Below are 25,310 nucleotides of genomic sequence, written 5' to 3' on the forward strand. Positions count from 1 at the left end.
TTTTTGCTCTGGCCAATTTTGATAAAAATCCGTAAAAATGTAAACACTGATAAAAATGATAAATTGTCTGGATGGTGTAATAGTCAAATTTTCAAAAAAAATTTGCATTCGGCCGAAAGGGCAGAGTGAACCCACCTGACCCCCCCTAACCGAAAACCTGCGGACGCCCTTGGTGATGCCCCAAGTTACCTCGTCTCAGCAAAAACTGTTGGACTCAGTCAAGCCACGGCAGTAAAACTGCCAAGTGTGCAGAGCATGAAAAGGGCAGTCACTCAAGTGCGATTGAAGGAAAATGCAGGCCCGGCAATTCCACATTCTCTCCGTGACATTGTGCTTCCAGTAGAGTACAAGCAAACGTTTGCTGGTGTAACATTCTTGGCCTATGATTCTGGGCCTGGAGATAACCGTATGGTCCTCTTTGCCACTGAAAGAAATCTGCAGCTCTCTGCCCGTTCAAAGCACTGGTATGCTGACGGCACCTTCAAGAAAGTGCCTTCACTGTTTGAACAGCTTTACACAATACACGGACTGAAGGAAAACACTTCAGTGTCTCTGGTGTATGCCCTGCTGGGGGACAAAAAGAGAGGGACATACATTCATCTGCTGCAAAAGATCAAGGAGTTGTTACCTGCTGTTGCTGTTCCAGAGACAATCATGACTGACTTTAAGATGGCCATACTTAATGCAGTAAGCAGAGAGTACCCACTTTCAACTCACCGTGGCTGTTTCTTCCATTTATGCCAGTGCATTTGGAGAAAGACGCAATCAAGTGGCCTGAAGGAGCAGTACGAGACAAGTGCAGAGTTTGCTCTCAGGCTGCGCATGTTGTCGTCTCTGGCCTTTGTGCCTATTGATGAAGTCAGCCGGGCCTTTGACATTCTCATTGATGGGAATGTATTACCAGATGTTGCTCACTGTAGGGTGGATCGAAAAATCCAAAATTTTTATTTTTCTAAGCTAGTATGTGAAAAAGGTGCAAAATACCCATAATAATATACATGCAAATTTTTTTGGGGTTTTGACAATTTTTTGATCGCCCCCCGCAAGGTTTTAATTTCCCTAATATCGGGTTGGTGAAAGTCTCCCGCAAAATTGGTCAAAAGCATAAATACTGTGTGACTCACTTATGCGCTTTATGATGTCATAATAAGCGACTTGTGTTCAAACAGATAGGCTACAATTGACCGTTTTATCACCATTGCTAAAATACTTGGTTGGGTATCTCAACAATTAGCTGATGTAGCATTTGATTCTTCAAAAGAATTCTAGATATAAAAGAAGCTTTATAGTAGAATTATTGGAATTTGCTTGCACTACAGGTTCCACAAAGTTTAATAAAAGTTATATGCGCTTCTTACAGATTAAAAGGCAGTTTACTTAGACTAGTATGGGTAACTCTTCTGGGCGATGGCCTAGTTTTATTATTACTTGGTACTCCCTTCATCAATCTTCACCATTCAGTTTGACTGCACTGGTGAATGTAGCATTGATCTGGCGATGCGAAACCCAGGATGCTTGAATCACTCAGACACTCACGATGGCTGACTACAGCTAATTAATAGAACCCTTAGATTATATGTCAGCGATAACAATCCGTATGAGAAACTGCAAGCATTGGTTATGTTCATTATCCGTGTTTATGCTCCAATGTGGTTCGCAATAAAATCACACTCATCTTGCAAAGATGGAGCTACACATTCACCAAATGATAACCACATCACGATATCTTTGTCAGAAACACAAAAAAATTATCGAGCCAGTTATGCACCGCAACTCATACTTTGCTCATTCGGAAAATATAATTTTGGCTATGATAACTTACCATCGACCACATATTCGAGAACTAGGCCTGCGTGGAGTGATGAAAGCTAGAGCTGCAAAACCCAGCGCAAAAATACAAAAATTTAAAGTTTCCTCAAAGCTTAATTTTGATGCAGTGAAATACTTCGAATTGATTAACTGGACAGATCTTCCTATCACGGAGCCTCCTGTAATTAAAACAATGACGGATGCTGAGCTCCTGCAATTCATCATGATAGATGTGACTCCTACTGTATTTTTTCCCGAATTTCCATGTCACACGTAGGCTGTTAAAAGGCTCGTGCAAGCTGGTTACCGATGCATCTAAAGCAGTTTGTGGACCGAAATATCGAGACGGCTTCATTTGTGCCCGAATTGCTTCTCGTCAGTTAATGCCAACATTTGAGTCTAAACGTGACTTTACTCACTTCAACTTGTAACTGTTTGTAATATTGCTTGCAGTCTTTGTATGCATGAGCGCATAAATTAATAGGAAGTGACTTTGCCAATGGGCCACCTGTCAAATCAGTCATACAAAGTTTAAGCTTGTGAGTCTATACTCGGCCATCTGATGGTGATGGCTAATAGGCGTTTACCTGTCGGAACCGCGGGTGGTCCATCAGCCAAGTCACTTTAAAATTAATATGCTGAAAGAGGGTGAAGTCAAAACTCTTAAGTACGCACATTTTCATTGTATTTGGTGTTATATTAGAACCTTTTGCCATGTCTGCAAAGCGAGTTAAAATCGAAAAAAAAATTGCCATGCAGTTCTTGTATGTACAAGTGCCTAAATTTGTATGTCGCGGGGGGAGATCAAAAACTTGTTCAAACCTCTTCAATTTTTTACATTGTGTTATGGTGATATATTGGCAACTTTTGCCATATCTAGCTAATTAAAACTGAGAAAAAAAATTTTTTTTGCCATTTTTGATCCACCCTATTGCTCAGCCAGTTATTGACTACTTTGAACACACGTGGTTTGGGCGCCCAAATCGTCGTCAAGGGCGCCGTCCTCCAATGTTTGCAATTCAAATGTGGAACTGCTATGATGGCGTCCTCAGTGGCCTTCCCAAAACTAATAATAGCATTGAAGGATGGCACAGAGGGTTCATGTTCCAGGTATCTGCAAATCATCCAGATATTTGGAAGTTCATATCTGCAATCAAGCTAGAGCAAAACCTAAATGAGGTTTGCATTGAACAGTATGTCAGTGGCCAGGCAGGACCCCCTCCAAAGAAGAAGTACAAGGACAGTGTAGAAAGACTAACTAGAGTCGTCCGAACTTGGCGTCAAGACTTTCAAGATGATGAAATTTGTGATTACTTGCGTGGAATTGCACACAATACTTCATACTAAACTTGGCTCGTGGACAATTTGTACGAAGTTACTCAAAGTAGTATTGGTAGTGTAAGCAAGAATTGCTAAACACAGACAATTGTTGTATTCCAATAAATAACAAAAAATGCGCTTTTTCATTGTGCTTATTTCTTTGTGCCGTCGTAACTTGGTTATTCAGGAAAATTTGTATTACGCACCTTCATCGGAAATTGCAAGACAAACCTTGCTGTTGCGAAAAATTGTTCACGAACAATTCACCTATCACCTGTTTACGAACAATTCACCTATACGAAGAATTGATGTATACGAAGAATTGCTTTACGAAGAATTGCTTTACGAAGAATTGATTTTACGAACAATTGTTTACGAACAATTGCTTTACGAACAACTGTTTGCGAACAATTCACCTATTACCGTATAAACAACCATCTACCCAAGTATAAACACTTAAATTGCAACCAATTGATTTGTCTGCTGATCGTGTGAGTTTGCTTCATTGAAACATACTTCCAGCTGGCAGTGTGGAATAAATCTCTTGTCTGTGTGGATTTCGTAACCAGAAAACCATCACCAGCTTGGCATGGCCTGGTATCAATTGTTCCTTTCGTAATATTCCATAACTATTATTCATATTATTTCATATTTCTACATTGTAATACTGTAGTTCGTAGGCAATTCAGATAAAGGCTGCAATCAGACACCGGTAAGTTGCATTGCATTCATACAATGTAGCTCATTTTATTGTTTCAAACCTAACCTAAGGTGGACCGTAGCGTTACGCTTGATCAAACATGCTGTTTCTGTTCCAACTAATTGTATCTGTCCTGAAAAAATTATACGACACTAAAAGTTAGTGGACTTCGAATGCAATGCATGTTTTTCCAAGTTATACGAGACAATTTGTTTTACTTGGGATCAGTTCTAACTTACTCATATTTCCATAGTAACTGATATAAGAAGAATCACCACTGTCATCCCTGACGAGAAAAAAAACTTGCTACTCTCTAGTAGTTTTTCAGCGTAGTCCGAGAAACATTGTTAACCTGGAGTGGTGGAAGGATAGTAAGATAGGTCACCTCATCAGCTATCTAGTTTTTTTTAGAAATGATGGAGATTGAGATTTGGGTAAATGTGGTATTGTGCATGCGGATGCAGGCGCATCGTTTCACTTTAATAAATAGTTTTCTGTTTAATAAACGTGTATTACTTTATATGAACGTACAGTTTGTGTATTCTTGCCAGTAGAACCTCTATATACATTATACAACCCACATGCTAACGGCCTGTGCAAAAGGCATCCAGGGAGCATTTACCTTCGAATAAAAAACCTATCAATGAAGAATCACTTACTCCGATGCTGGGATGTTGTTGTAGACACACACTTTGACTCTATGGAGGAGATAAACGACGTGATATTGTTCAAAGCAACATCTCTGTTGGTTTCCTGTCCATTTGTCTCTGTATTCCCTGAGGTTTGATGAAATATCTGTTCTGTTCCTTCATCCTATGTTCAATTTAGTTTGTTTGAAGTTGATGATTTTGCTGCTATTCAGTTGAATAAAGTTTAAGCCGATGGACTGTGGTTAGTTTTCCACATCGGAGGTTTGGTGGTTGTGAAATAAATAATATTTATTCAAGAGGATTCTATAATCGCTAAATGTTTTGAACTTGTCTGGTTTTGCCACTTTTTTCTTCGTTGAATCCAAATTCGTGTGCCTAGTATTTCATGTTCGACACGTTTTGACCAGTAATGAAATACAAACAAACTTGAATTGCAAAAATACCACCATTCACACCCAAGCCTTCTTAAACCAGAAAAATTTTTCCAAAACAACTGCTTATAAGCCTACAACGATTGAAGTGTTTCTATGTGTTAATTAGAGAGTTTGAAAGATGATATGCAATATCATTTTTGATAATTATTTTTAATCCTTCGATTTGTATGTGAAGAAAAAATAGGAGATAGGTCAGATTGCTTCAGTGGCCTCCACACCAAAGCGAAACTCTTTTCAACATGTTTGTTCAACTGTGAGCGCTGTCATCTTTTACAAATACTTTTGCATTTGTAAATATTTGCCAATAGAGACTGTGGCAGTGGAACGGTTTAACCATTCACTTGTGATGTCATTAAACCTTATGACGACGCACAAGGCATCGATTTATTGGCTGCAGATTATTTTCAAAGGTTTTCACTTAATAAGTGCTAGTCACTCAGGTCTTATGAAACTACAAAGGAAATACAAATGACAAAAAGTGAAGATGCCGATGAGATGCTTGTATTCCTAATTATTTATCACTGTCTTAAATAATATACTATACTTTTGTGTTTTAAGGAATAAAACTGCAGTAAAATTTAGTTTTTATTTCATTGCTACCAATTTATAAACAGAAAGTGAATATTTGGAAGTGTTGGTGAAGTGGATGATAGATCTGTTGAGCGCTGAGTCGCCATAATGTCAAGAAAAGGACGTTTATTGTCATTTGTTGTTTTCATCTCCTTCCTAACTTCAACGGTGAGTCCATAAACATTTTTTCTTGTGGGTAAACATTTTTAGTAAAGAAGTTGCCAAAAAGTGTAGTTAGAAGTGCGTTTCAATGATAAACAAGTAGAAAGTTGTTTAAATCTACATACTGCAACAAAATTCCATCAATCTAGACATTTAATTTAATAGACTCGCAGTTTCGAAGTCTTTAAAAACTGTTAAACTTGAGATTTTGTAATAATTTAAATTTAAATTCTGCAATTGAAATTTTAAAGTTCTATCCTGCCCTTAATTCTGGACAGATACTTAAACTACAAATATTACAAAACCTCAGTAAACGAATAGCTTGCTTGATATTATCTACAAAGCACAAAAGGCAACATACTGAGCAATATCTCATTGCTTGTTTTAAAGTTGTTTGTTAATTGCATAATATAAATGCGATAGGTGTTTGTGTGCATGATATTTATAACACAATAATATCTCATACACTATAATATCTCATACATTATAAGATCTCACACATTATAATATCTCATACACCATAATATCTCTTACACTATAATATTTCATACACTATAATATCTCATACACTATAATATTTCATACACTATTCATCGTTTTACAAATCTTTTTCTAAAATCTATATGAAATGTTTAACATACACCAGGGCTTCCCAAACTTTTTTGCTTGCGACCCCTTTTAATCTCTTAAAATGTTTCGCGTCCCCTTACGATTAAAACCACAAACAGTGCGAAATATGCATTTGTGATATTTGTTGAAGTTTTTTCTAAGTTTAGATGCATTAAGTTGAATATACAAATATAATTTTGATTATTTGAGTAAGAAATCAAACTAAGTTCAATCTGAATAAAATGCTTGAAACATGCTGAAAGTTCCTGCCCAAATTTGTATGACATTTTTCCAAATTTTTGAATAATTGGAACGTTTTTGTGGTGCGGTTGCCCTCCCTTCACCCGTACCTCCTACGCCTATATTGTCTAATCGTGGTTGATCGTACAATAGTATACATTATGATCAACTACCATTGGACAAATCTAAACAAGTTGTTTTCCACTTCAGTTTTAGAATTTGAAAACAAAGTAAAAACAAACAAAATAATCTACTTACAACATGAGAACTTATTTTTTATTTGAAATAAATTTTCTATGCGATTGCAATGCACTGACATTATTGGAAGCATCCTATAGCACCAACCCTAACGTTCATGCAACATCTCCTTCCCTCTAACAAGCTGTGTACAATCGTTTCAACTTCACTAGGTTTTAACGATTTAATTGTAAAAGGTAAAGGTGAGTCCCATACTTGATTCAGGGGAACGAGAAGATAAGGTTCTCATTAGACTAAGCCTTCGGCATTAACGGAGTAGGGTGGCCAGTTCCGTTCTCTCAGCCGCCTTTCCTTCAGCAACTACGCCCACCCAATTTGTTACACCCTGGGTAGAGGTGAGCGGTGTTTTTCAACAACCAGCTTAAGCCAGGAGTCGAACAAGGATTGCATGATTGGAAAGCGAGCTCCTTATCCGCTGCGCCATCCCACCGCTTAATTGTAGTTTGTTTAAATTTGAATGCTGGAGAAGAAAGGAATGGTGGAGTGCATAGGGGAAGGTGGGGTGAGTTGAGCAATGGGGTAAGTTGAGCAACCCCTAGTTCCAAGAAAACGGAAAAGCTAAAACGAATTTTTCCGTCACCAAGTTATTTTACCTATAATGCCTTTTAAGCCAGTGTATCGATCCAAACAACTGGAAGCTTTGTCTAGGAATGGTTGCACTTTTTTGAGTTTAGGTGCTTAGGAGTAAATATTTGGCAGCGGCAGAAATTTCTGTTCATTGAATTATCAGTAGAGACAGATGAAATTCGTTTTGCAATCGAGGTAGACGTTACATCTGCCTCGGTTTGTAGCCAATTATGCAATATAGTTTTCTAGCCGTTTTTGAAAAATTTAACTTTTTTTAAAAATGGTGGAGATGGGGTAATTTGACCAATTGCTCTTGAGATAACTTGAGCAGTTGCTCAACTTACGCCAGTAAATAACTTAAGACAGCTGATCAGGTCAAGCCAGCTAACTATCTTGTTTTTTCTTTCCTTTTCATGTTAAATATGGCAATGGACTGAAATTAAATTGCGTTTTTCTTTGTATTCGTCTTGTTGAACTGTTGTAATTTACTAGATGGATGCCCATTTACACTTATTCTTTATTGACGCTTTATCGATATAAACTTACGGCAATGGACTGAAACTAAATTGCGTTTTTTCTTTGTATTCGCCTTCTTAAACTGTTGTAATTTACTAGACGGATGATCAGGTTAATGTATTTCTTGAATTTTGTACCAGTATATTGTTGGAAATCGTGGGAGAACACCAGTTAAGATTTAGGCTTGCAGGTTTTGATTTTAATATTATGTAACCATCTATTTAAAATATAATTTTTATGCGTGTTGATAACATCGGAGTTTGCTTTATTTGTTCGTTTTACGTATTTTTCAAATTTTCTTCTTTTTTTACATGTGCTAGCTGAAGATGCTATTACTATAGCGAAATCGATTCTTAACTTAATAAATTACACTAAGAGGTTAGATTGTTGTGCAAATGCCAGCATTTGATGAATGCAAATTAGCAGTACCATCTTTATAGAAGATCAACAATCACCTCAGTTAGACTTCAGGAAAAGCAGATTCCGGCATGAACAGACAAAACAAGATATTTGATTATATACCTAGAATCGCGAGTACCTGGAGTAAGAATTTTAAAGAATGCTTGAAATTAATAAAATTGCAAACTTTGATGGTGTTTTTGGCAAGATGCATCACATGCCGAATACTTTTACCTTCAAATGACAGAAAAGGAATGGACTTCGAATTGCTTTTGCAACAGCAAACTAGATCAATACAAAATCAAATGTTATCTATGAAACAAACCCTCATTGAAACAAACAGATATTGGAAGACGCTATCAAACGAACAAAAAAGGAATTTACTAAATTTTAAACAAGCTGAAAAATCGAGGCACATCAAAAGGTTTCAATGGCTTTGGAATAAGCAAAAAAAGAAACGAGAAGAATTTGGACATTTGATACATCAAAATTCCAATTCTAAAAACCAACGAGATAGAAAGAGATACAAGATGAGAAAGATCTTCAAAAGAAAACAAGACAGTCTTAAAAGAGCAGAAATAATGATTTTAAATAAATCAGACATACAATTAGAAGAAACAGACAAACTCTTGCTGATGCATGGCTTAAATTTTGTCCTCACACCCAAATGGTCTCATAAAACGGAAACTAATGAATGGTTAACTTTGCACCAACACATTAGAAGAGTAGAGTGGTTCAACGTTTTAAAACATGGCGAACAAGAGGAAGAACAAAAAACAACTATACCACCCAAATTAAAAGTAACAAAACACTCTCGACCAGACCCAGATCTCATTGACGAAAAAATTAAAGTTTACACGAATATGGCTACTTCAAAATTAAGAAATCTAGGAGATATGGTGACACATAACTTTAAACACAAGAACAACTTGGACACAGGATTAGGAAAAAGCTTAAAAAAACTAACCAATCTGACACAAAACAATACCATAGTCATTTGCAGAGCGGACAAAGACGGGAAAATTTTGATAATAAATTACAAAGACTACCAACAAATCTTGGAACGAGAGTTAAACTCTTTTAAAAAAATGGATATTACACAGAAAGGAATTGATGCACAACTGAACTTGATCCTGCAAACATGTGAAAAGGAAATAATATCACTTCACGAACTAAATGTTATTGACGACGATTTACTCTTCCATACCATTGGAAGAAAAAAATCTGCACAAGGGATATACACCAAAATTACAGGTAGTAAAGCAAAATATTTTTCGACCAAAGACCCAGCATTTGCCTACCCCCTGTTCAAAACACACAAACTCACACAGAACAATTTAAAAACCATCAATGTCACTGAAATTCCTGTACGATTGCTACAGGCATCTGGCCACATCACAACATCCAGAATCACCGCTTTAATTGAACATTTGCTTAAACCCGTCAGCATAACTTTTTGTCAAAGTGAAATAAATGAATTCTGTAGAGATAGTAAACACTACGTAGAAACACTCATGCAATGGCAATCTGACAAAGAGACCCAAATCACAGAAAAGCTTGAAAGCAATCAATTACATTTAGTTGCCGCTGACGTCAAAGCTCTTTATCCTAACGTCAAAAGATCATTAATTAAAGAGGCACTGAAATATGCTTTAGATCAACACACCACATATCCTCGGATTGCAATAGAAACACTCACAGATTTGACGTTGTATTGTCTTGACAATGTTATCACGCAAAACGGTGAGAGTTTCTATAAGCAACCAGAGGGTATAATAACAGGTGACAACCATTCTGTATCAATCGCCAACATTGCCATGCACTACGTCATCAAAACAGCTTCCAACATATTGAAACAAGCAGAAATATTCAAACGCTTTATAGATGACATAATGTGGATATCATTTGGCCAAAAGACCACAGAATTGATAAAACGCAGCTTAATTACAGCATTTCAAAATCACGACTTGGAACTTACTTTCAGAGAAATCAACACCTCCCAAACTGATAAAAATGTTGAGTTCCTAGATGTTAACCACCGCACTTGCAAAACTTCGAACTTTAAATTTGTGACCACCAACTACACCAAAGAAACAGCTATTGATCGCTTGTACCTCAATGGTAAATCACATCACCCCACATCTACATTCAAGGCAATCATACATGGAGAAGCATTACGACTCAGGAGATTGAATGAAACACAACACGACTACACTGCAGCACTTGAACATCTTAAAAACAAGGCTTTGAAATCAAATTTTCCCCAAAAACTTATCAAAGAAAAAATTCAACTTGCTGAAAAATGGACAGAACGGATACCTAAACCCACAGAAAAAAATGCAACCAAAGCCCACAGAGTAATCTGGCCTACATCTTTTCCTAATTTACTCAAGACCACCAACGCAGAGAAAAAACTACAGCCCAATCAAATGATGACATATAAAAAGCCAAGCACGCTGGGAAATTTACTCACAAAATACAAAAAAATTGCCCTGAATACAGTAACACCAACCAATGGCTACTCCAAACCATGCGGCAAATGTGCACTGTGTGGCAACCATGGAGCGCATAAGCCTATGGTAAAAGAATGCACCTCTATTAAATGTAAACTCAACAAAACATACAGTCTCAAACAAAAATTAACTTGCCAAAATTACGGGATATACATTGCAACGTGCACCATATGTCACGAACACTATGTAGGACAAACCATGACAAAATTTTCCACACGTTGGGCCACACATAGATCTATTTGGAACAGTTTTAATTACTTTGATAAATCCGGTGACAAAGCAGCATTATTGAAACATTATGCGAAACTCCACAATATTGAACTCAAAAAGAAACCAGCTCTGGCAGACTGCTTTGTCGTTACTTTCGCCGAACAACCCAGCAAACATTATTTAGACATCGCTGAAGATAAATGGTTACATACAATCAAAGCCACCATAAACATACAGAAATTGATTCGACCAACCACTTAAATCCCATGTCATCAGCAACCTCCGACTCCTGTGGTGTAGATTCTTCAACTATGCCCATTTAAACGTATTCCTTTTTGACGCTTTGTCTATGTAAGCTTATGGCAATAGACTGAAATTAAATTGCGTTTTTCTTTGTATTCGTCTTGTTGAACTGTTGTAATTTACTAGATGGATGCCCATTTACACTTATTCTTTATTGACGCTTTATCGATATAAACTTACGGCAATGGACTGAAACTAAATTGCGTTTTTTCTTTGTATTCGCCTTCTTAAACTGTTGTAATTTACTAGACGGATGATCAGGTTAATGTATTTCTTGAATTTTGTACCAGTATATTGTTGGAAATCGTGGGAGAACACCAGTTAAGATTTAGGCTTGCAGGTTTTGATTTTAATATTATGTAACCATCTATTTAAAATATAATTTTTATGCGTGTTGATAACATCGGAGTTTGCTTTATTTGTTCGTTTTACGTATTTTTCAAATTTTCTTCTTTTTTTACATGTGCTAGCTGAAGATGCTATTACTATAGCGAAATCGATTCTTAACTTAATAAATTACACTAACTAAGAGGTTAGATTGTTGTGCAAATGCCAGCATTTGATGAATGCAAATTAGCAGTACCATGTTAAAGCTACAATTGATGTACAGGTTACCTTTTCGAATATATTGCTTGGTCAGTTAAATACAATGCCATGTATATAGCCTATCAAGGAAAAACAAACAGGAGAAACATTCAAGATGCTGCGCTGAAGAGTGCAGCAGATGATGTTACACATGGAAAATCCGTGAATGCTGCTTCTATTGATCATGGTATTAAACGGATAACGCTGACTCGTTACATGAATCGAGTGAAGAATGCTGTCGCTGCCGATAATGTTATATGGTGATATATTGAAAACTAGGGCAACCACCACATCCCTAGATACGAAAACTAAAAACGTATTCTGAGTGGTAAATCAATGGCTCAGTTGCTATAAAAACATGTATTAATACTAACTCTGCAACTTAAGAAATTGAAGTTGTCTTGATTTCTTATTAAGGTAAGCAATCAACGCCTTAATTCATTGTTGCTCAACTTACCCCATGCGGTTGCTCAACTTACCCCATTAAAAAAGGGTGGGGTAAGTTGAGCAACTTTTACAAAACTACTCAGATCAGATAAAATGTAAGAGACAAGAAAAATATTTTTGCTTTCAAGCAATGAGCATACCATTAACATCCATGACAAAAATATTCTCTGAAGCCTGACACATTTTCATGAAACGCGTTTTTATAAAAACCTGCTCAACTTACCCCACCTTCCCCCTACTTATGCAAACTTATGAGGGTTCCTCCACGTTCATGCATGGATAGTGGTAATGCAGTTTGCTATATAGTTAAGTGCGTCTCTTGCAGAACTGAGCCTTGTGCTTCTGACCTGCGTCTGGAAACGTCATTGCAGAAATGTAGGCTTACTGAAAACGATAATTATCATGTAACAGATTTGTTCTGTATTGTTGAATGCTTTGTTGGATGCAATTTCAATTATAATTGCATAAATATTCACTTAACTAAATCACCAATGAGAGATTGAATAGTTTGTTCTGCAGGAGCATTAGGGGTTAGCTACATAAGTCATTTTCGAAAGACTGATGGATAAAATTTGACAAAACGTTTAAACATGTCGCCATTCCATGTACCATTATGATTCTTAAAAAACACATTTTGTGGTTCACCTGTTTGATCAAAACTTTTACAGAAAAGCTTAACTGAAACAATTGAGCAGGTTAGTTTCGTTGTAAAGCAAAATCTGATGGGATTGGCGAAATCAAATGCCAGATTCTAAACCAAATTCTTCAAATTATCTCCAATCAATGTTAAGTATCAATTCAATCGAAACTGTGTTGTTTTGACATCTCAAATGTTTAGCAAATGACAAGCAACATAAAACGGCTATCGACCTGCCACAAAATCATCTGGAAGGAAAAGTGTCAATTTTACTTTTGTTTTATTAAAAATTGTAAGTAGGCTATCAATTCAATTGAAACTTCGTTGACCAGTTTTGTTTATTGTCGATTTTGTTTCAGTTTTCAGTGACACAAGATAGAGATGGAACACCATTGCAACCGAGCACGAAGTGCAAGATCGATGAGTGCGCGCATTCTATTTCTGACCCTGTACCAAATTCTCCTAGCTCACAAACTTCCATGAGTGATCCTACAAGTTTCAGTGATGATCAAACAGGTAATCAAGCCCCATTCAAAATAAGTAAAATAAATTTTTTTGTGAAAAGGTTCATTGAAAACTCGGTAATTACACTGGTAATCACTCAACCGTTCAAAGAAATCAATCGTTGTTCCAAGTTTCCGTGATACGGTAAGAACAATCACCGCTGTACACAATTATTTCAAAAGTTGGAGTAAATGCAGACAGAACGATTGATATGTAATAGCAATGTGGAAAAAGCTGTAATTTAAGGTAAAGGTTCATGTGCTTGTATATTTATTGAAAAAAAGTCAGAGAAATTTAATAAGACTTTTAAAAAAATTTGCTTCAGTAGGTGATAATATTTTCATTGCAAAATATAAAACTGTTTACCGGATTCAGTAAACATAAGTATGTAAACATTAGTTCGTAAGCATAAGCATGCAAGCACAAGAATGTAAACATAAGTATGTCAACATAAGTCAAGCATAAGTACTGTATGTAAGTATAAGAATGTAAACATAAGTAAACAAGACTCTGTTCAGGGCTAGACTGACCACAAAGCATTAAATCTGGAAAAAAAACAAGTGAAAATGTACTTTGATCTCTTAATCCAGATACCAAGTTGAAACATTGTGTGTGACAAAATACAACAGTTGCTTGGTGATAAAAGTGAAACATTATTGCTTCCTCTATACAAAGAGGGTCTATGGAGATGTTTAGATTAGTCAGAAACGAAAGATGTACCGCAGGAGCATGCTTTTTCCTCTTGGAAAAGAGTTATTTAGTTCAGAAAAAATTGCTTAACGTCTTTTCTTAATTCATCATAATAAATGATGCGTTTTTGCCTTGCGGAATTAACCGCCATGTGATGTGCTTTTCTTTTCTGCTTTGCCGTTTCAATCTTATGCATTTCGTTTTTTCAATTCATTGTATAGATCAGTTACGGTATTTATTTTAAATGTAGATGTAAAATCAGTTATTTTTCGTTACTTGAAAAGGGCTAATATGTGTAAGGGCGAAAACGTTCGTAATAGTTTATGTTCAGTTTAAATGTATTATGTTGAATGCCGCGTGGTTGCTTGGTTTTATCTGTCAACAAATAAAGGTTCGAAAAGTGATAAAATTGTTGGACATTTACAACACGTGATAGCTTCTAGGCAATTTATATGCGTAAATTCTCAAATTCAAATTTTTATGAGTTTGGCGTTATAGTATTGGTGATAGTGCTATGTATTCTTGGTTGCAGTGTCTAAAACAGTGATTCTTTCCCTTTTTAATGGTTTAACCATTCCTTTATCATTGCATGTTTTGCGCCCCATTCCGGTTTCGAACAACTAAAACACTAAAAGTCAATTTGATTTTGTAGACCACGGTAGGCTACACGTTAGTAGGCTGAAGTACTTTAAATTAATTCTAAGCAACTAGATTTTTAATGTGAAGTTTAACTTCAGAAATTGAGAAACGTTGTTTAAGTCTTCAACTCTCAGCCTGTCCTTGGTCATGACAGCAACGTCTCTTTACACAGAATAAAAAAACAACTGTAAGAGCTCTAGCTTTTTATAAAGCACTCTGCTTTTGCAAAGTTGACCATGTAAATAATTAAGTTCGTTCAGCGACGCTCTGCGTTGCTTTACTGGAGACAAAGTTTTGGATGCTAAGACTCTTCGATAAATAACTCAATCAGTGTTAATCCCATCTGGCATTTGTTTCAAACACACTCGAGAAGCATCAGACGGAAATATTTTAAGCCCTAATATATCGCATTATGAAAATCTTATGAAGGATAGTTGGTTTCACTTTTCAAGATTAAAAATGTATAATATTGTACGGCAATTTTGAGTCAACATACATTCATAAATGATAGTAAAGTTTGAAAAAGAACGTTTCACCAGCACTTTTGTCCACAAGCACATGTGGTTTGCGCACAAAAGTAAATAGCATATTATGGAACAGCGATGAAAAACTTTGCTAATTTTATTTTATTTTATTTTTTGGAATATCCCGCCTCTGTTCTACCTACCTATATGGCTCAACATTTTTGTGATGGCTGTGGAATCAATTGTGGTTGTGATTGCAGCACTTCTTTCTTGGATTTGCATTTGTTTTTCTTTTATTGGGCTTTGAATATCGTCGAATTCAATAATTTTATTTGAATTAGAAGCTATGGAAAAACGTTTTCATTCTAGACTCTGGAATATTGGGAATGCCAACAACGCACATTTTGCAATAACATGAATGACACTTTCGTAAAAACGACAAAGTTTTTCAATTACAGGATAGAAAGGGAAATTTATACGTGCACACAGCGTGATGTAAGACAATTATTATTTTGCCAAATGTCCATATTTTCAAAAAGTAGCAAGGTGCATAATCCTTAAGTAGAATTTCATTCCGAGTGGGCAAAGTTTACTTTCCATGTTTTGGGACAATGTCGAATCATCGTAAAAACTGGTTAACTTTACCATCTGAAATCGTGCACTGAGCAACACAAGTGCCTGAATTGAGAAGAGAAACTATAAGTTATAGGCTACTCAGCGGTAGTCTATGCAGCAATGGCCTACTGTCGTTTGACAGGGCAAAAACTTTTAACTTGATTAATCCGCCTGACTCGCGGTTGAGCGCGGCTACTGTGTGAACAATTGGAAGACAATATGAGACATTTTGACGTCGATTACCAAAATGTAGGAATTTAGACAAAATTTCTGCATTTACTTTTTATTTTCGATAGATCCTGACACGCCAACAGCGTTTATTGTTGATTCAATCTTCTCAACGTCACTTGAAACCTCTTGGCCTACCGAACCTGGTTTAACATACAAAGTTGCAGCAGAACGATCTGAGGCAGCGATTGATTGTAACAATGGAGAAGATGCGACATTACCTGGTGGCAAGGTATTGATATTAAGGAGTAAATTATGGCAAGCAAGATGTTGCACTCATTTCTTCTACATACAGTATGTCTTACAGCATTCCTTGGAATGTTTAGCCAGTAAAACATTCCACGTATCAAGGTATCATAGTTGTTAGTTTTCTGACTTACAAACACAACTAAGACGATATGTCTTGTGCATTATTACAAACAGTTAATGATATTACATTTATTGATATATATTCAATGCATGGGCTAAGAAAGATGGATTGTTTGATGTAACTATGGGTTTATTTGATGCTGCAGAAGTTTGCGAGTTGGTTGGTTTGTTTCTTTTGAACGAACTTTCTGCTATTGTTGACGGAATGATGCTTGGGTTGTATCGTGATGATGGTCTGGCTATTTTGCGTAATTTATCTGTCCCAAAAGTTGATCATTTGAAAAAAAGTGTTATTTAATTATTTAAACAATGTGGCTTAAGTATTACTGCAAAAACTGTCCTAAATTAAAATGATTTTCTTGATGTGACTTTTAATTTACTATCTGATAAATTCTGGCCTTATAAAAAACGCAAACACTGATCCAATTTAAATCCATGCCCAGTCTAACCACCCACCTAACAGAGGCAAATCACGATTATGGTTGCAAAACGATTGTCCGCTACATCATTTGGCCAGAATGAATCTGATAAGACCGTATCTGTTTATAACAGTGGTTCCCAACCTGGGGTCCGCGGACCCCTTGGGGCTCCGTGAGAAAGCATTTGGGGGTCCGTAAATACCTTGATGAATTTTAGAGAAAAAAAAAACGAAAAGCGATCTTTTTACTTTCATTTCTCTCATTAAATTTGCTTACATTAAAAAAGTTTTGGCATATGGCACTTTGGGTCACCTTAATATTCAAATAGGCTGCTGCTGACATTTTTTTGAACTATTCATTCATTTTCTTATTTGAGCAACTGTCCTGATCTTGGACTACTATCTTAACGCGGTAAGAGAGTTTCAGTGCCTCGATGACCTCTAGAGCTATACTGGCGGGAGCATCTGCTCCTGGTAGGGCCACCCAGGCCAGGTTGGTCGAATGGTAGAGGCTAGACAAAATGTAGTCCCTCGACCAGGGCAGGAGAGCCCTCTAGTCCAGTGAGACAATCTCCTAGTGATGGTAACACAAAATCAAATCACTCTCTTCCAACCTGTCATGAGCCAGCATGGAAGCAGTACGGCTTGTGAAATCACATGGAATAATATGTCCACCAATAATAGCATCGCAACTAAGAGGAGGCTACCTCCGGATCCTCGCATGTCGACCAGGAGGGCACATCAGCAGCCCGGGACTGATGTGACAGTTACGACCAGAGGTTTGCATCAGCAGCCTCGGACTGATGTAAGACAAGTGAACAGAGGTAACAAGAAGAAAAATAAACAAATATTCAACCTATGCACACACAATCCAAGGACAATCAATGACTTAAATAATCATGCACTTGAAACAATGATCCATGAACTCGAAAATGTGAATTGGGATGTGGTCGGTCTAGCTGCAACCAAAGTCATGAAAAGCCAAATTACAATTTATAACACCTCTAATCACAAACTGTTCCTATCAACTAATCGAGCATACCCAAGCTCTGGAACAAATTATAGAAAAGTCTATTGAATTCAACAATCCCGTCCATAACACCTTCATTGACTTCAAAAAGCGTTTGACAGTGTTAAATTACCCTGCCTTTGGCAACTTCTGGATAAAACTTCCATCAACAAAAAATACATCAACCTCTTGAAAGCAACGTACGACGATTCGAAAGCACTAATCAAAACAAACATCGGAACAACCAGACGAATTGATATTATACAGGGTGGTCCACAAAAATGTGACATATTTTGTTTATCTGTCATTTCCATAAAAATTAATTCTACCTCTTGATTTTCAGGTTAGTTATAGAGTACAGCTATAAGTTTTATGTGTAGCAGTATGGAACCGGGATATCAATTTTCAGTGGCTGAGCGGACAAAAATCATTGAACATTACTTTTCGACAAAATCTGTAATCTTGACCCAGAGACATTTTCGTCATGACTTTCCTGAAAGGAAAACACCGTCTCGGAATACTATCAAAGGCTTTTTGGAGAAGTTCAGAGACACTGGCAGTGTGACTAACAACAGTAAGAACCATAGTGGTCCACCTTCCACCGCAAGAACCCCCGAAAAATTTTATGATGTTTGAACTCGTGTGGAAAAGTCTCCACGGAAATCCACCAGAAGACTTTCTCAGGAAGTGGGGATTTCAAGATCTTCTGTCAATACAATTATTCATGCTGACTTGCAACTTTTCCCATACAAAATTCAGCTTCTTCAGACTCAAAGTCAAGCCAACAAGGATGAACGATTTGAATTTGATCAGCAAATCAGTGAACGGATTGAGAACAATCCCGGTCTTTTGGATGTGCTTCTCTTTAGCGACGAGGCCCACTTCCATTTGAGTGGCCATGTGAACAAACAAAATATGAGATTTTGGGCAAAAGCACAGCCTCATGCGCATGTGCAAGCACCCTTGAGTGTAACAAAAGTCACAGTTTGGTGTGCAATAGGACGTAATGGCATTTTTGGTCCCTACTTTTTTGAGGACGACGAGGGATGCCAGGTGACTGTTAACACTGAACGTTACATCAAATTGCTCAGACGACAATTCATTCCAGCAGTAAGGAGGAGAAGGGGGACCGACTTGAATACAGCTGTATTCCAGCAAGACGGTGCCCCACCGCATTGTTCCAATCGTACCCTTGAGTATCTGCATCAGTACTTTCCTGGGGATCGATTGATTTCAAGGAGGACCAACAACCCCTGGCCGCCATATTCACCTGATCTTAACCCTCCTGACTACTTCCTCTGGGGATATCTGAAGGATAGAGTCTACCAGGACAATCCTGATACCATCGACAGACTGAAGGAAAACATTAGAAGAGAAATTAGAAGAATTCCAATGGACATGTTAGGGAGAGTAATGGACAATTTCAATGTGAGAGTGGCAGCGATGATTCAGCAGCGAGGAGCATGGATCGAACATATTATCAAATATTGAAATAACTCAGAAACCGGTTTGTTTTTTCAAAAGTGCTTTTGAGGGCGAAAACTTATAGCTATGACCCATCTCCGGCTGAATAGATTTTGAAAAATCTTTAGATTTGTAGAAACTTTGAACAAACGAAATGTGTCACATTTTTGTGGACCACCCTGTAAAAGGTGTTAAGCAAGGAGATGGCTTGTCTGCTACCCTGTTTTGCATCATAGCTACTGTAATAATTTCAGAAACAGAAAATGAGTGTAGGCCTACAACTGGATTCACCATAGGCGGTCATGTAATATCCAACTTAAGCTACGCAGATGATATGGCCATTTTGAATAATTCTAAACTGAAAATTCAGGAATATCCAGATGCCCTGTCAAAAATGCTGCTAAATTCGGCCTCCAAATAAATGTGTCCAAAACCAAATGTATGACAACCGACACTCAATCTCACTCACTACCGAAAACAAATAGAACAAGTAGGCTACCAGAATTCACATATCTCGGCCACCGACTATCCGCGACCAACGATGGAAAGACTGCAGTGCAAGACCGAATTGGCTTAGGCTGGGCAGCATTAAAAAAGAACCAAAACATTTTTACATCCAATAGACTCCCAATCAAACCGAAATCAAAAATTTTCAACACCTATGTTTTACCAGTCGTGCTGTACAGTCTAGAATGCGTAAATTGGACATCATCAACAATAAAAAAAACTCACTACATTCTAAAATCACATCATGAGAAGCATGACCAACAAAAGGCTACTTGACCACACGAAAACAGGATATTTTAACTATGACAAAACTACATCCAATTGCAGCAATAATAAAGTAAAAAGTTTTAAAACTGTTCGGCCACACTAAAAGATCACAATTCGGAATCAGCAAAGTTTGCACAGAAGGCAAAGTAGAAGGAAAAAGAAAACGTGGCAGACAACCAAAACGATGGCAAGACAACATCCAATCATGGACCGGACTCAACTTGGCGACACTGGGCGAGTTGGCTCAAAATCGCCACTCTTGGAAGCAAATAACCCGTGTTGATGCGCAATCTGCTGCAGGCGGAGATGACGACTGATGATGATGATGTTAGCATGATACTTGCCGCACGAGTTATAGCGACAATGCAATATGACACAGTGCAGTAGTTGAGTAGCATAATTATTACATTAGTCAATAGTATGTTAATTGAGTTTAAGGAAAAGTTTAGGTAGGGGTCTGCAGAATTAATAATTTGTCTAAAGGGGTCCGTGACAACAAAAAGGTTGGGAACCACTGGTTTATAATGATGCCCTTTTAAAAAGTGGTTATACAGAGAAAGTTTGCTGCAATCCTGCTAATAACTTATGCACATCTATTCTACACTCGATCTACACTGAGATGACTCCATTTGAATTGTCTGCGCAATTGTCTGGGCGAAGTATTCAATATTGTCCGTCAGTTTGCGATTTTGTTTAGGGAAAATAACCGTGACTTTACTAATACGAAACATAAATACAAAACAGTTACAGCAAAGTGTAGACATGATAGCATCATACATTATGGTAATATGATATACAAAATTTTATAAGAGATGCACAGCTGGTAACAAATTGGGCAAACTATGAACCAAAATGAAAATCGTATTTACCGGTTGTTGACAACTTTCTTTTCCAGAAGTCATTTTCAAGGTGATATACTTATAAGCATTATATCACGACTAAATGGAAACAATTTATAATTAACAAATATTCCAGAAAGATCTAACATAACATCTCTTAAATTAGAGTACCATCAAAAGTCCTTTTCTATACAAATACGATATTTCTATACTGCTAAGCAATTCTATCCATTAACCAAAACATTCGCGTATATATGAGCTATTCATGTTGAATCAACAATAATAATGCGACATTCATCCATTTAAAATGTTATGATTATATTTGTAAGTCGTTCGTTAACGTGGGTGTGGCAAGTGTTTATGATGCAACAAATCTGGTACACAAAAGTACACTCATGAGCAAATAAAATTCGTTTAGCATCCAAGCCTATTGTAAAACAATGTTATGCCAATATATAGATGGCTTTCGTTTACAATAATCAGTCAATTTGAAAGAATCTGATAACACAAGTTATTTTTGATGCTTTGAAAATTAAAAATAGTACAATTGTAGGAATAGTGGCACCAGTGTATGGCTAAAGGACGCACGAGTCTGAAAGCTGTCAAATGCAAGATAGTTAATATACATGTTTTTTCCTGGAATTGTAGACACGAGAAGTTAATTCGTTAATCCTTAAGTCCGTTAATTTTACCTAGTAGAATTTATATTGTCATTTTTTTGCAATTACAATGTTCAGTTTATGTGCATTCCGTTAATGTTCAGCAGCCTACATCAACCAAATATACGTTATTATTATCAGTGCTCTTCATGCTTACTCCGATTTACCACATTGTTACTGTTTATACTTGCGACGATGAATTCTAATATTTATTGTTCTCTTGCTTTAAAGTAGTGCCCTCAATGTAAAATATTTCGTTTTCTAAGTTATATCAAACTCCACTGTAGGCTACACATTGTAGTGTTTTTGTCCGTTTTGTCGTATCCAGGCATACACCCGGTGGTTGAAGAATTAGATCAAGCGAACGGAAGGCAGGGAAGCCAATCTTCATGTCCACCTTCAGGCATGCCTTTTAAGTGTCCTGCCAGAGACACAGCCGCATGCTCTTGAGCGGTGTCGAACCGGCGCCCTTTCGATTGCTGTTTCAGGGCTCTCACCACTCGGCTATGAAGTTGATCATGGTAGTGTTGACTTTGTCTGACACTTCAATTGCAGAAAATAATTTTTTATCAATACATAAAGTTTTTGAGCATTAAGCGATATAACTACACTGATGTGTCAATTCCAGTTTAAGTTCACCGAAACAAGCGACGGAACTGCCTTCACACCAAGAACATCATATTATCTTGCTGTGTGCGCTGTCAATGCTGGAGGTGGAACTAGTGTCCCCAATATTCGCAGCGCAGTTAAGACTGGTAAGTTATCGTACTGAAATATGGTTTTCACAGTTATGGAAGCAAGCACCAAATGTGATTTAATATTAAATGTTTGCTGAGTTCTTGATTGAGGTATAATTGTGAGAAAAACGTAATTTTGTGGTATCGTACACAGGTGGTTCAAATTAAACTAGTCTGTTATAATTATTGCTGAATAATAAAATATTTTGGTTGAGTAAAATTGTTCAAAACCTTACAAAACCAAACAAATTTTAAGGCTTTTATTATCAAGAAAATACAGTAGATTAGCTAAAAAATGAAAACACGAAATAAAATGAGCTGTACTATATTTCCATAAAAATGACAGACAAAACAAAATACTGAAAAGTTTGGGTGTTCATCAGGACAATTATCGTTTCTAGCACTAGTTGCTACGTTCATCTGATAAAATTGAAAGTAAAATTAACAACAAACAAGATGGTTTATTGCTTCACTGACGTTTCGCGCACCATGACAATGCGCATCCTCAGAGCGAATAACATACACAATAAAATTTCACAACATTATATACTGCAGTGCGATTGAAGGCAAGAAAAAATAAAACACGCAATATTTTAAAAATTGGCCAATGATGTGTGAGCGGTTACTTTCCACGTTAAATTACGTAAAAACTTCCAACAACCGCTCACACATCATTGGCCAATTGTTAAAATATTGCGTGTTTTATTTTTTTTTTGCCTTTAATCGCACTGCAGTATTGTATGTTATTCGCTCTGAGGATGCGCATTGTCATAGTGCACGAAACGTCAGTGAAGCAATAAACCATCTTGTTTGTTGTTAATTTTACTTTCAATTTCATCAGATGAACGTAGCAACTAGTGCTAGAAACGAGGCAAAACAAAGTAACCTCAACGGGTTTCACATATTTTATTACACAAAGAAATATAATTAAAATAAACTCAAACGTTTTTGACACGTACGTGTGTCGTCATCAGGAATTACTTTACATCTGCAATAAATGAGAATAATGGGATAAATCTGATTTTGCACAATAACTGTAGTTTCGCTTTTAGCAGCATGATCGTTGCTTACTTCACAGTGTAGATTCTAATGATCTTTTTAAGCCTGATGCTGCGAGTTCGTTGTGGCAATATCGAATTACACGAGCTTTCGGAACACAGTTCCCTAGTCATGTGCTATGACGAATGGTGTTGAATTTAGTGAGTGGTTCTTTCATGTGGCTCTTTGGTTTAGCTTGAGGCTGCCGGCTGTTGAGTTTCTGTGCTGGCTGCCGGCTGTTGAGTTCACAACATTAGCGCCTAACAGCACATTTTGTATTCTAATTTCCCGAAAATAGCTTCTAAATTGAAAATTTTGAATTATAACATAAAGTATTGCTAAACTGAACAAGAATTACTTTTGCTCATAACTATAAGGCTATTTTGGGCGTTTTTACATTTCAAAGTAATTGCACTAACATTTATATTCCACTTATTGTATATTCCTAGCATTGCACGAAAATGTCTAGCCACCAGAGACGAAATGCTTATTGTGAAGGGCGAGAAGGTAAAAAAAGTACCATTGTAGGTTTAGAAAATTTGCAAAGAACAAAAACTAAAAGTCAAAAAATTTCATATTTCTAGCATATTTCCTACTGTGAAATATTTCATTACTAGTGTGGGGCGTCCTCATAAAGCCCCCTGTCGTTATAGATACTGTTAAGGCTTCCAGGATTTTATTCTGGATTTCAGATCTGTTTTGAGAGATTATTTTAAATTGGTCAAGGACACAGGTTTATGTTGAAAACGTTTGAATTTATTTCTAGTTACATTATTTTTCCTTGTGTAATAAAATATGTTAAACCTGTTAACTTAGTTTTGACTGTCTATTGTTTAACAAAGCAAACTCTCTATCGAAGATTTACATAAAATTTTGTGACAATCGGGGCAAATATAATTAAACTTGAAAGGGAGAGATCAGTAGTTTTATGACATACCTGCTGTAGGTTATAGGGTGATTTAGAAAGAAAAAGATGGTGCTAGGAAGGATAGGCTACAAACTTAAGATAAAAATATCAAGAAAATCATAGAAACAATAAACATCAAAAAATTTCTTTTAAATTTATTGTTTCTATATTTTTCGTAGCGGGCACACACTGTAGTTGTGAAAATGTCCACATTTGTTCTTTTTTTTTTATATGTGTATTCTTTTTAGTGCAAGTTTGTTAACGTTATCTGTATCGACATGGGGTTTTATGAGGGCGCCCCACTCTAGTAGTGAAATATTTAGCAGAAGGAAATGTGCTAGAAATGTGAAATTTCTTAACTTTTAGCTTTTATTCATTGCGAATTTTCTAAACCTGCACTGGTCATTTTTCTACCTTCCTGCTCTTCACAATAAGCATTTCGTCTTAGGTGGATAGACATTTTCGTGCAATGCTAGATATATATAACACTAGCCAACAACAAAAAAATTGTGGTGCTGAAGATATTTCAATTGTTTTTAGATAATTTGTGTCTCTGATTTAGAAAATGCAGTCAGTTTTTGTCTATCAGGTCTAGTTTTCGATTTACGGTGATGCCACTGCATGAGTGAACTTATGCATAATTGCTCATGTGAAATCTAAATACGAGTCAAATATATTTTCAAAAGACATAAATCAATTTCAGAAAGCCAACAAAGATATTAAAAACGTACACACAAACATAGGATTAATAAGTCTGGTAGCTTCTCCTTATAGTTCACCTTGCTCAATAGTTTGCCATAAAGTGGCACTAAAAAGATCTACGAGGGTGAACAGCAAAAGCATCATCGCGTTTAATATACCAGCAATAGTCAGCTAGCATGGTAGGCTACCATCCTATCTCCATTGATATCTGACTTTCATCTCACTCATGTTTTCATGAAATCGCACCCCTTGCTCGCCTCTCAAATCGCCAAGATTACCAGGAAAGTAGTCTAGATGACTGTGCAGAAAATGAAGTTTGATGCTC

The 25,310-nt window shown here is 36.6% G+C and overlaps 1 protein-coding gene across 3 annotated transcripts in view; it reads left to right on the forward strand.

Moving 5' to 3' along the window:
• Positions 1-5,482: 5,482 nt before the first annotated feature.
• Positions 5,483-25,310, forward strand: part of LOC145770733 (receptor-type tyrosine-protein phosphatase H-like) — a 111,220-nt gene continuing 91,392 nt past the window's right edge. For all 3 annotated transcript variants that reach the window (XM_082582433.1, XM_082582434.1, XM_082582435.1), the window contains exons 1-4: positions 5,483-5,651; positions 13,289-13,445; positions 16,138-16,301; positions 22,230-22,356. In XM_082582433.1, coding sequence (XP_082438559.1) covers positions 5,592-5,651; positions 13,289-13,445; positions 16,138-16,301; positions 22,230-22,356 — 508 coding nt within the window. In that variant the 5' untranslated portion in view covers positions 5,483-5,591. The remainder of the gene's footprint in view (positions 5,652-13,288; positions 13,446-16,137; positions 16,302-22,229; positions 22,357-25,310) is intronic.

Source organism: Aplidium turbinatum, chromosome 5 (assembly GCF_918807975.1).
Source record: "Aplidium turbinatum chromosome 5, kaAplTurb1.1, whole genome shotgun sequence".
NCBI lineage: Eukaryota > Metazoa > Chordata > Ascidiacea > Aplousobranchia > Polyclinidae > Aplidium > Aplidium turbinatum.